This window comes from Ranitomeya imitator, chromosome 1 (genome assembly GCF_032444005.1).
Source record: "Ranitomeya imitator isolate aRanImi1 chromosome 1, aRanImi1.pri, whole genome shotgun sequence".
Lineage (NCBI taxonomy): Eukaryota > Metazoa > Chordata > Amphibia > Anura > Dendrobatidae > Ranitomeya > Ranitomeya imitator.
The window spans coordinates 255,614,350-255,627,534 of record NC_091282.1 but is presented as its reverse complement, the minus strand read 5'-3'; the positions used below and the strand labels follow the sequence as shown (position 1 = coordinate 255,627,534).

General features: G+C 44.8%; 2 protein-coding genes across 4 annotated transcripts in view; both read right to left on the bottom strand.

The window, feature by feature from the left end:
- Positions 1-2,854: 2,854 nt before the first annotated feature.
- Positions 2,855-5,709, bottom strand: LOC138667854 (uncharacterized). Its single transcript, XM_069755940.1, has 2 exons — positions 5,165-5,709; positions 2,855-4,384 (listed from the first exon to the last, which is right to left on the bottom strand). Exons 1-2 carry the CDS (start codon positions 5,261-5,263, stop codon positions 2,879-2,881), a joined length of 1,605 nt encoding a protein of 534 aa, XP_069612041.1. The 5' UTR covers positions 5,264-5,709; the 3' UTR covers positions 2,855-2,878.
- A 3,432-nt stretch (positions 5,710-9,141) lies between these two features.
- KMT5A (lysine methyltransferase 5A) overlaps positions 9,142-13,185 on the bottom strand; it is a 37,290-nt gene continuing 33,246 nt past the window's right edge. For all 3 annotated transcript variants that reach the window (XM_069755932.1, XM_069755925.1, XM_069755927.1), the window contains one exon: positions 9,142-10,884. In XM_069755932.1, the coding sequence (XP_069612033.1) occupies positions 10,674-10,884 (211 nt within the window). In that variant the 3' untranslated portion in view covers positions 9,142-10,673. The remainder of the gene's footprint in view (positions 10,885-13,185) is intronic.

Sequence of the window (13,185 nt, the reverse complement as noted above, 5' to 3'; positions counted from 1 at the left end):
GAGATAAGCGCTGTCCCCTGCATCTGGTGCTGAAGCTGCCATTCATATCTTCTCTCCAGCAGCGTTTGTTGTAGAGACGATATGATAAATCCTTTTTTTTTGTTTGTTTCTCATGTTTAAAATTAAGATCCCTGTCCCCACCCCCTTTTAATAAAATACTCACCTGGCTCCCTCGTAGTGTCTTGTGCTCGCCGCACCTTCTCCTGTATGAGCGGTCACGTGGGGCCGCCCCTTAACAGTAATGAATATGCGGCTCCACCCCTATGGGAGGTGGAGCCGCATATTCATGACTAATGGGTGGCCCCACGTGACCGCTCATACAGGAGAATGTGCGGCGAGGACAGGACACCGCGAGGGAGCCGGGTGAGTATTTTATTAAAAGGGGGTGGGAGGGGGGTGGGGACAGGGATCTTTATTTTAAACACGAGAAACAAAAAAAAAAAAAAAAAAAAAGCATTAAGCTACTTACTGGTAGCGGCATTTTTCGGAGGCCCATGACAGCACTACGAGAGAGGGGATCCGCCCTTCAGGAACAGGAAACCTACAGATACAAAAGGGCGGTACCTCTCCCCATGCATCAGTTGTATATTAGAGCCTGAGAGGACTACCGCGGTTAGTAGCACACAAATATACATTATATCCAGTTTATGTACAAAAATAATCCATCATATTGAACTATATACCATACGTGAGATCTATCTATCTCATTATATACATTATAGGAAGTGCAACCCCCACGTGAGTTGGGAGGGAACTAAGGGTGCTGTCATGGGCCTCCGAAAAATGCCGCTACCAGTAAGTAGCTTAATGCTTTATTCGGACTCCCATGACAGCACTACGAGAGAATTACAGAGATGTAAACTACCTTAGGGAGGGACTATAGCCTGCAGCACCCTTAACCCGAAGGTGAGATCAGAAGAGAACCCCAAGTCCAACCTATAGTGTTTGAAAAAGGTGGAAGGGGATGACCACGTAGCCGCCTTACATATCTGGTCGATGGAGACTCCAGATCTCTCAGCCCAGGATGCAGCCATGGCCCGAGTGGAATGTGCCCTCAGATTCTGCGGAACAGGACCTCCACCTGCAGTATAAGCCAGAGAGATAGCCTCCCTAATCCACTTTGCTAACGTGCACTTTGACACTCTAAGACCTTTCCTGGGACCTTGGAAGGATAGAAACAACGCCTCCTCTCTCTTCCAAGCATCAGTGACTGATATATATTCTAAGAGACATCTCCTAACATCTAACGTATGGAGTAACTCCTCTTTGGAATTAGAAGGATTAGGGAGAAATGATGGTAGAACTATCTCCTGAGATCTATGAAAATCTGAGGCCACTTTAAGTAAATAAGCTGGATCTGGTCTGAGGACTACTCTGTCCTGTAGAAACTCTGTATAGGGGGAGAGCCTAGAAAGAGCCTGTATGTCTCCTACCCTACGAGCAGATGTAATCGCCACCAAGAATGCTGTTTTGAGGGATAGTAATTTAAGTGAGGCTGAATGTAAGGGCTCAAACGGTTCTTTAGTCAAGGCTGAGAGGACTAGATTGAGATCCCAAGGCATTGACCTATTCCTGTGTATAGGTCTGGATCTACTAGCTGCTTTGATGAATCTTGATACCCAATAATTACCAGCAATGTTACAAGAAAATAGGGCCCCTAGGGCTGAGACTTGTACTTTTAGAGTACTTGTGGATAGATTTAGCTCTAGCCCCCTCTGCAGGAATTCTAGAATCTGGTTAATTGGTAAACCCTCTTCGATATTAAAATTTGAAGAGGCCAGAAACTTCCTCCAAGTTCTAGAGTAGATCTTAGTTGTTATGAGTTTTCTACTCTTCATAAGGGTATCAATGAGATTTGGAGAAAATCCTCTGTTTTTTAACAGTGACCTCTCAAAGACCATGCCGTCAAATGGAGACCCTTCACTTGTGGATGGTTGATCGGACCTTGATGAAGTAGGTCCGGGATGTCCGGCAGTACCCAGGGGTCTTCCACCGACATGGTCCTGAGCCAGGAGAACCAAGCCCTTCGGGGCCAGAACGGAGCGATCAGTATGATTCTCGCTTGATCCTCCCTTATCTTTCTGACCACCAGAGGCAACAGGTTTAGTGGGGGAAACGCGTAAGCCAACCGGAAATCCCATCTGATCAGGAAGGCATCCACTGCCAGCGGATATTCCCTGGGATTTAAGGAACAGAATTTTTTCACTTTTCTGTTGTCCTTGTTGGCAAATAAGTCCACCTCTGGATGACCCCACCTGCGAACAATCTGGTTGAAGATTTTTGTGTTCAGAGACCATTCTCCTTGTCTTAAGGTGTTTCGACTTAGAAAGTCCGCCTTTATATTTTCCTTCCCTTTTATGTGTACTGCTGTTAAAGATAGAAAATGGTTTTCCGCTATCTGAAGCAGGCGGTCCGCTATTTCCATCAGGGACTCGGAGCGTGTTCCACCTTGGTGATTCACGTAGGCCACTGCCACCTGATTGTCGGAGAGGATTTTGACATGGTGACCCTGTAGATACATGAGGAGTTCCTTAATTGAGGATTCAATTGCCATCAACTCCTTCTGATCAGGGTGGATAAAAATCTTGATTTTTAAAAAAAAAAAAAAAAAAAAGCAGATTTTTTTGATTTAAATCATTTGATTTAAATCAGATTTTTTAATCAAGTTGTACACAAGCAAAACTTTGTCTTTTTGCAAATCTAATTGTTTTACACAAATAAAAATATTAAAACAGTTGATTATGAAACCTAATAATTTTTATTTGCACTATTAAACACTCAGAATTGAACTACACAGAGTAAGTACTTTTTAACAATAGCCTATCTCTAACGTTTGAAGTAAGCAAACCTCTTCAGTGAATACATCAGTCCTTTAAGCCTACTGTTTATTTAGGACTTTTAATAGGAAAACCAGTTGTCCTGCTTTAGCAGTTCCTAAGCGGTTTCGGACTGTTGTGTGCACAAAACCAAATGAAGAAAACAATCTCTCTACTCCTGCGGATGAAGCCGATGCAGTCAGTAGCTGAGTAGCTAGATTTATTATCTTTGCTGGAAGAACAAGTGATTGCGACTTCCACCAGTCCAGTGGTTTTAGTTCATTAACGACGTTATCTGCAAACATGTATTTTTGAAATGGTGCAGATTCACACTTCAATTTCAGCACAGTTGCCACAATGTCATGGTTAGTATTGGCGAGCCACTCCATTGCAGAGTTGATTTCCGCCTCAGATAATTTTTTCCCTCTGTAGATGGGATGCAAGATATTGGCTAAATAGTGTTCTTCTTTTAATGCTTGGTCCTTGCGGTGCTGTATTGCAACCTTTACATTGTTTGAGAGGTTCAAGCGATCTAGAGAACCTTCTAAATCTTTCCAAACTTCTGTGGCATCAGCTATGGTTGCAGTATCTTTCTGCATTTTATCCAACGCAATCGATATTGGCTTTAACCTTTCCAAAAGGTCCTCGGCATTTCTCTTCACACCAAGATTTAATACTTTGCTTCGTATATTAGCATCAATTTTATCCCAATGTGTTTCGCAAATGGACAGTAATTTTGACCAGTTGTTAATAAACATTTCCAAGCAGTCAGCCAAGGTATTCCATCTAACATCTTGTGGTAGAACCAACTTCAGTCCTCCCATTTCCTTGTAGGTTGCATGTGCAAAATGATTATTGCGGAAATATTTAACAATTTCTACAACATGTTCCTTGACACCCGAAATATGCAGGTCTTTTGCCAAAAGATGCAACAAATGGGCAGAACAACCGTATGTAATGACATTTGTGTCATCCTCATGTGCCAGTTCCGCTCGCATTTTTGCCACATTGCTTGCGTTATCAGTAACTAAGCTCCTTACTTTACATCCAAACTGTTCTTGGCATTGGTGAATTGAGTTCTTAGCAATTTCAAGTAAATATTCAGCAGTATGTGAATTTCCAGATGTGTCGATTGTGTCTGTAAGGTAAGTTTCACCATCTTCTGTTGTGACACAAGTGCAAATTATGGGGTCGTTGTGGATGTTGCTCCAACCATCCAAGCTCATGTTAACAACCTTGTCTTTCAAATATTTTGTACAAGCCGCTCTTTCTATGTCGTATACAGCCTGAAGATGTTTTCCTGAGATATCAAATCTACTTGGTGGTTTGTAGCCTGGTCTAATTCCTTCGATCATTTGTACAAACAATGGGTGCTCAACTAGTCGGAAAGAAGAATTGGTTGCAAATATGAATTTAGCAATTAATTCATCAAAATGTTCTTTCTGGCTCGTCGTAGTCTTTAAGATGAATTTTTCTACACTTTGCACGCAAAGTTTTTTTTTTGGGCTGCTTTGTTGAAGTTGTACCCAGATATTGATTGTCACGTGCAGCACAAGCCATATTTGACCCTGAAAGCACAGAAATTAAAAATATAAATCGACTGCGTATTTGAAGAAATATAACGAAAATATTTTGAAACAAACTTTTTGAACAATGTAATGGTCCTCGTCCTATAAGGGCTGTCTCAAAAGTTATGCTACTCAAGTTTTCCGGTGAAGTTGCTGTAATACTGGTAACTAATATCAGAGCAACTGAAAAAAATTATGTCACAAAAGTTTTAAAAATGTTTTTTTTTTTAAAAATGGTCAATTTGGCAGACTTCAAAAGTGAATTGCAGCCTACAATAAAAAAAAAAATAAGCGTATACACACTTTATTTTTACTTAAAGGACATGTGCACCTTTATTTTTTACACGTCCTCCCCCCGCAGCTCTCTTACCTCCGATGTCAGCGCTGCGGGGATCCGTGGCTTCGTTCTGCCCATCCGCGAGCGCGCCTCCATTCATTTCAATGGAGCGTGCGGCCCGCTGATGTCACGCCGCTGGATCACTGCGAGTAGGCCGCAACCGGAGGACGGGAGGCGGACGGTCAAAACGAAGCCACGGATCTCAGCGCTGCGGGGATCGGAGGTAAGAGCGCTGCGGGGGGGGGGGGGGGGAGGACATGTGCACCTTAAAAAAATAAAGGTGCACATGTCCTTTAGCGTTAATTTTCTGTGAAATATTGCCTTAACATAAATTTAAATTCTATACTCCAGAACTACTAGTGCTAGAAATTTCTCTTTTCATAGACTTTAACCATCCCAGTAAAATGTCTGTTAAAAAAATAGGTTGTAATTGCCAGACTTACTAGTACTAGGCTCCTGGTGCATAAGAAGCTGTGGGGGTTCATTGACATTAGTTGTATCACTATCAACATCTTCATTTCCCTTCTGGTTGCAGTTTTCATAATGTGATTTCAAACGGCAAACAAGTCCTTGGATATCCTTTTGACAGTATTTGCACTTTGCTCTTGCACCTTTCTTTCCAAGATCTGCTGCTGGCATCTCAACAAAATGAACCCAAATAGGGTCTCTCTTACGACCTGCCATGGCTCACACAGATCACTTATGAAGTTTGATTGTTACTACAGCCAAGTACTGCTGACTATCCAACAAGTTTGGGCATGTCAACTGAATGGAAAAAGAAACTAAACCAAAAGTGAAACCAAGCTAGAAGTGTGGAATTAAAGGGGCAGTATGAACAAAATGTGGAGGCTATTAATAGTTTATACAATTAAGACATGCTGCTTTTAAACACCTACCTATTGCCATATAGTAAAACAAAAAAGATTTTTACTTACTTTGGGGTCCCCCCCTCACCCTGGCGTTAGATCGTTGCCCCTAGTTTCGTCCGTGTAACTATAGGCGCACATGCGCACTGCTCTCACTTCTCATTTTAATCGTGATTTATATTAAAAAAAACCTTTTGATTTAAATCAGTGATTTAAATCATGATTAAAATCATGATTTAAATCGATCCAATTTAAATAGAAAAAAATCTTTTGATTTAAATCGTGATTTAAATCATGATTTAAATCGGGCGTGATTTAAATCAATCCACCCTGCTTCTGATTGGAAGAGGCAGATGTTTGGGGGTCCCATAGACCCTGGACTACAACGTCACCCATGTGTGCCCCCCACCCCGTGGGGCTGGCGTCTGTTGTGATTACCCGAGTCACCCGAGTCACCCAGGGAACTCCAGCTGACAGATTGTCTTCCTCTAGCCACCATCTAAGAGATGCAAGAACCCCTGAACTTAATGTCATCTGACCCTGCAAGGAACCCTGTAAGACTCTATCATAATGTAGTACGTCAAACTGTAAAGGCCTGGAGTGGAATTGGGCCCAACGGACGGCGGGGATACAGGAAGTTAGGGAACCTAACAAAGACATAGCCTGTCTAAGGGTCATGGATGGTTTATTAATTGCTTTTAACACCTGTTGTTGGATATGAAGTAATTTATCAGGTGGAAGACAGCATTGTTGAGACTCGGAATTTAACAGCAGCCCTAGGAACCTCTGGGTCTTTAGGGGTTGCAAACGGGACTTATCGTAATTTACGATCCAGCCCAGATTTTCCAGTTTAAATATAGCTGTTTTAACCTGAGCCAGGCAATGGTCTACCCTCCTGTTGAATGGACGCCGGTAAGAAGCTGATGACAAATTAGGGAATTTTTTCTTATCATCCCCAGCCTTTTCGAGCAGCTCATCCAAAGTTGGCCCAAAGAGATATTCCCCTTTACATGGGATAGCGCATAACTTGGATCTTGACTGGATATCCCCCGACCAACACTTCAACCATAAGGCTCTATGAGCCGCGTTGGAGAGTCCTGCTGCTCTGGCTGCCATTCTGACCGAGTCCACCGATGCATCCGACAGGAAAGCCGCAGCATCCTGAATCACTGGAAGCGCACCTAGAATAGAATTCCTGGAAGCGCCTTCTTTAAGCTGGGATTCCAACTGTTCCAGCCAGACCATTAGGGATCTGGCTGTACAAGTCGCAGCCACTGCTGGCCTCAAAGATCCGGCTGCCATCTCCCAGGTACCTTTAAGGAAGGTATCCGCCTTCCTGTCAAGGGGGTCTTTAAGGGAACCCATGTCCTCGAAAGGTAATGCTGCTTTCTTAGATGCTTTCGCCACCGCAGCATCTAATTTAGGGGCCTTGTCCCAGGTATCCACAGCCGCATCTTCAAAGGGATACCTGCGCTTTAAAGCTGGTGGCAAAGAACCTTTCTTCTCCGGTTTTTTCCACTCCCGGAGAATCAGGTCTTGAATTTTATCATTCACCGGGAAAGATCTGCGTTTTTTGTGTTCCAAGCCGCTGAACATTAGCTCCTGACGGGAAGGCTGAGTCTTAGGCTCTTCTAGGCCCATCGTGCCTCTGACTGACTTGACCAGTTTATCCACCCGGTCTAGAGGCAGACAGAATCGGCCAGAGTCCTCTTCTGATGACGAGGAAGAGAGAATCGAGCCATAAGAACCCTCCGCTTTATCTTCCTCCGAAGAGTCTGAGATCACCGAAGCTCTTTGTTTTGAACTTCCCGCCTGGGACAAAGACCGCAGGGATTCCTTAACTTCCATACGGATCATCTCCTTTAGACTAGCCGTAGAAGCAGATTCTTCCGCTACCTAGGGGAGGACAATAAGGGAGATACCATCTATCTAGCCTGATGTCACTCAACCCCTCCACTCCTGTAGACCTCACCGTCTGTTGTATACAGGAGGCACACAATTTTTTAGGGTAGGAATCTGGTAAAGGAACTTCACATAGGGCACACTCCTTATGTTTCGACTTTGCACTTCTCTTCCCCTAGAATGACAAAGTATAAGGGGCCCGGGTCACTGAGTGAACATTCACGTAGATCACTTACCAGTGTACGCCAAAGAAAAAGGTACCGGAACACGAGGGGGCTCCTTGCCAGTCGAAGCTCTAGATCCTTGCCTGGACGAGCTTTTACGGCTGGACTGGTCACTTCTGACATGCTCCTTTCCCACGGCTTCCTGCCGCACTTTATCCAGAAGCTGAGGCTGCTGCTCACCATCATCTGCCATGATGAGACTGTGGCCAAAAGCAGGGTTCTATCGCCAACACCTGCTTATATCCCCTGTATTCCGGTCAGCAGGCCACCTGGCGTGTTCCCCATTGGTTCCTGATGATCAGGCTGCAGCTGGGATGTTAGCGGTGGTAATGCAGAAGAAACCGGCGACCGGACCATGGGCGCCGCCATTTTGGAAAAGACCGCGCATGCGCAGCCCACCGCAAACCGGAAGCGCCTGCCGGCTCCACCCCCCGGCGCCCCAGCGTTCCGGAAACGCTCAGTGAGCGATGCAGGACGCCGGGAATGCCCAGCAGTGCTCCGGACGGCGCTCCACTTCCGACGCCGCAACTGTACCACCGCACCACACCGCCGCCGCCTGACCCAGGGGGGGGGGGGGAAATGAAACCTACCAATGCCGGCTCCCGGAGACAAGGAATCCTCCGGACCCTGCTCCCTGCTGCCAACGCCACTGACGTGCAGTCCAGCCTGGACCACCGTGGCGTCTCCAGGACTTTCCGCATCGGTCGAGGTAGGAGACCCCCCCGCTACCAGATTCGACCGGCCGGCCTGGGCTCCTTACGAGATGAAATCTGTAGGATCCTGTCCTTCCAGGAACAGGAAACCAACTGATGCATGGGGAGAGGTACCGCCCTTTTGTATCTGTAGGTTTCCTGTTCCTGAAGGGCGGATCCCCTCTCTCGTAGTGCTGTCATGGGAGTCCGAATAAAAAAGATTTATCATATCGTCTCTACAGCAAACGCTGCTGCAGAGAAGATATGAATGGCGGCTTCAGCACCACGTGGGGGGGGACAGCGCTTACTGTAGCGCTGTCTCCTGCACGGCACACGAACAACATCCGTGTGCGGTACGTGTTTTACACAAACCCATTGACTTTAATGGGTCCATGTAATCCGTGCGCTCCCACGAACACTGACATGACTCCGTGTTTTGCACACGGACACACGGTCCGTGAAAACACGCTGACACGTACAGAGACACATTGGTGTCTACGTGAGTCAGTGTCTCCGGTACATGAGGAAACTGTCACCTCACGTACCGGAGCCACTGACGTGTGAAACCGGCTGTATAAAAACAATCCAATCACTCAAATCAGCATTTTCCTCTGTAGTATAATGCACCCTAGAATACAAACCCCATATGTGGGTCTTAGCAGTGGGACCCATTTACGATACATTAATGGCACATTTCCAGGGTATAATGAGCTACAATACTTTACTACCAGTGACATGTAGTAACTATACATAAGAAAGAAGGACCTTTATTTTCCCTTTATCAATAAATATTTTATTCCACAATACTCTTTCCAATGAAGTATAAAAAAAATGTCATTACAATGTTCTCTTTTACACGCACTGCATTAAAAAAATCTCACTATAGCAATGTGAACTGCTCTAACAGTCTGTATGGCATCCAGGACCAGGAACCGTAAGTCTTACAGCCTTAAGGCCTCATGCACAGCCAGATTACAGATACATAATAGGAAATCTTTGTCCGTTCTGAATCTCCATTTGATTTCATAAAGACACTTCTCACAGATTTATGTAGAATCCACAGATGAAAAAAAAAATAATAATTCATGAGCTTGCTCCACTGGATGCTCTTTTTCTAGTCCATTCTTTCACCAGGAGCATTGCTTCTAGGGAAGGATTGTGCCAAATGCATACACCAAAATGGCATTATACGGAGTGCTTGCTCTCCATAGTACAGAGCTTTGGTGGCACATGGTTCTGTGCTTCAGCGTGCATGAGGTCTTTAGAAATCTGCATTTAAAAAAAAAAAAAAAAATCTATACTAAAGATTTTTTTCCCACCACTTTTACTATTCAAACGCCAAGAAAAGCACCAGATTTGGAGATAACAGATGGCAGAGAGAGAAGGAGAGAAAAAAAAAAAAAAAAGTTCATCAAAGGGATTGTCAGTGTATAAAGACTGTTCAAACCACATACAGGCGCTTGGTGCACCCTTGGTGTGGCCAAACATTTACGTGCACCTTCACACCTACATATTTTCCCCTCTGTCTTCTCCCCATTTCTTCGATTCATAGCTCTGGCTTCATAGAGCCAGAGAAGGGTGGATATGGATGGAAAACAAGTAGATGGGAAGGGGCACTTAATTGCTTGGCCACACCAAGGGTGCACTGAATGTCTGTACTTGGTTTGAACAGTTATTCGGTGATGACGGTCTCTTTAATGTGAATTCACATTTATTTAAAATGGCTTCTTGTGGTTAGCACATACAAAGTATTTATGATGCACAGTGCATCTAAACAGGAGGATGTCGTTTATATAAAGATCCACAGCCCAGGATTTTAACTTGGTCACAAATTCTGGTAGAACTAGAATTTTATGCCTTTAGGTATAGACATGATTATTCTAACAATTACACTTCACATGTCCATTTTACCAAGTTGGTTGGGGGAAAAAAATAAAACAATCTACAGTTTGTCACAGTCTCAAGCAAGTAAGAATATTCCTTCATTGCTATACAAAACTATTATTTCCTGCAGTGTCATTATAGATAGGGCTAGCCATCAATACCCTAGAGGAACATTATGTCAGTTTTTAGGCCCAGCTATTTAATAAGGATGTGCATCAGTTGCATGTGGGAGAAGCACAGACTCGCCCCCCTGCAAAACACAGAATAATCTTCATCTCTAAAAATGCCTGCATTACAATGATCTGTGCATGTACAAAAAGGAAGGGAGCAGGGATAAAACCAGTTCAAAAAGCAAGGTGTAAAATCCAGTAGTCCTTATGAAAGTCAGTTTTTCAGCCATGGATGTGCTTCAATGGAAGACTTGCTCCGATCACCATAGTCATACAAAAGTTCCTCTCCAGCCTTTATGTCTCTTGATGCAATCAATATAAGGTGAGGTATATTGTTGATATCATGCAGCTTCGTATGACAATTTCCATTCTTGCTATGGTTTATTAGTCTTCCTAGGCGGTTAGTCTCTTTTGTAGCGTCAACACTGGTGTAAGAATAGACAAGAAATGGGTTAAGTATCACAGGCTAGGTGGTGTCATGGGATAAGCAGATTGCACCCTCAATTAACAAGTTGTCGGGTCTTGTGGTATTGAGGACGTATCTTCAAGATAGGTCATCAATATCAGATCTGTGGGTGTCTGGCGTCTAGCATCTCCACCAATCAGTTGTTTTAATCTGCAGTGAAATTAGTCTCGACAATCAAGGAGCAGTAACTTCTGCTGAGAAGTGCAGTTCAGCTCTCAGTCCATCGGATCCCCATCAATCTGGTATAGATGATCCATTCCAAGGGTAGGTCCTCAATGTCACAAGGCTGGACAACTCTCCTAAAAGTTGGGGCTTAACCTCTACATCAAGACCTAACTATTTCTTAAAGAGAACCTGTCATCAGGTTTGGCCAATAAGAGACACGGCCACCGCCTTTCAGGGCCGACATACACATTCCAGAACACGCAGTATATCTGCCCCCAACCCCACATAGAAGAACTGAATTCCATAGTCCATACGGAATTCCAGTCCTAGGGGTGTCACTCTTTGTCCAGCGCCTCCCATCTTCTTGGTTTGTGTGGATGACGCGTCCCTGCATCATCCACTGTGTCAGCTCAGCATCGTGCTCCTGCGCAGGCGTACATCTCTGCCCTGTTGAGGGCAGAGGAAAGTACTGCAGTGCGCAGGCGCCGGGAAAGGTCAGATAAGTGCGCCTGCGGAGGAGCGCGATGCTGAGCTGACACTGGATGATGCAGGGACGCGTCATCCACCCGAACCAAGAAGGAGGACAGCATCACAGGATGGGAGGCACCCGATCAAGAAGAGTGACACCCCTTGGACCGGACCGCCCTGCAGGTGAGTAGAATAGTTATTTTTCAGTTCTTCTAGGTCGGGTTGGGGGCAGATATACAGCATTCTATAATGCTGTATAATCAGCCCTGAAGGCGGGGGCCGCATCTCGTATTGGCCAAACCTGATGATAGGTTCCCTTTAAGTAACTGAACTGAGGTTACTGTCTATAAAGTGCATCAAGCAACCTATAAATCTGGTAAGAATCTAACATTTCTCCAGATTAATAATTTAAAGCTAAGCCCCTAAACATGGTTTTGTATGAGCAGGTAGAATTTAAAAAAAAAAAAAAAAAACCCACCACCACAAAAACCTTTTCATAAACCCCAAATCCGTTACTTCGGATTTTAATCATTAAAGGGGTTTGTCCACTACTCTGACAACCCAGCCTCAATCAGCAGGTTTGCTACCACAAAACAAGAACACATACTCACATTTGGTGCCAGTGTTTTTCGGCACATTGTTCTGTTTTTTTTTGCGTGCCCTATAACCAATCAGTGCTGGCTTCACTCTCCCCGCATTCAGACGGATCAGACATCAGGCCGGCCTTAGCTCTGAACTCCTCGTGTCCGATCCATGCGCAGGGGAGACTGAAGCCATCGATGATTGAGCACAGAGAGCACATGACATTGACAGAGTCCCGGAAAAGGGAGTACCGACACTGCTGGAACAGCAGAGGAAAGTCTCATTTTACTGTGGACACCCATCCTGGTTGAGATGAAGTTGTCAGAGTAGTGGAAAACCGCTTTACACTTAAATAAAAAACAAACAAAAAAAAAAAAACACGCATGTTTAACCCCTTACCGGCATCGGACGTACTATACCGTCCGATGCCGGCTCCCCTGCTTTGATGCAGGGCTCCGCGGTGAGCCCGCACCAAAGCCGGGACATGTCAGCTGTTTTGAACAGCTGACATGTGCCCGTAATAGGCGCGGGCAGAATCGCGATCTGCCCGCACCTATTAACTAGTTAAATGCCGCTGTCAAACGCAGACAGCGGCATTTAACTACCGCTTCCGGCCGGGCGGCCGGAAATGACGTCATCGCCGACCCCCGTCACATGTCCGGGGGTCGGCGATGCGTCTCCATTGTAGCCATAGAGGTCCTTGAGACCTCTATGGTTGCTGATTGCCCGTCGCTGTGAGCGCCACCCTGTGGTCGGCGCTCACAGCACACGTGCAATTCTGCTACATAGCAGCGATCAGCAGATCGCTGCTATGTAGCAGAGCCGATCGGCTTGTGCCTGCTTCTAGCCTCTCATGGAGGCTATTGAAGCATGGCAAAAGTTAAAAAAAAAAGTTTAAAAAAATGTGAAAAAAATAAAAAAAACATAAAAGTTTAAATCACCCCCCTTTCGCCCCAATCAAAATAAATCAATAAAAAAAATATCAAATCTACGCATATTTGGTATCGCCGCGCTCAGAATTGCCCGATCTATCAAATAAAAAAAA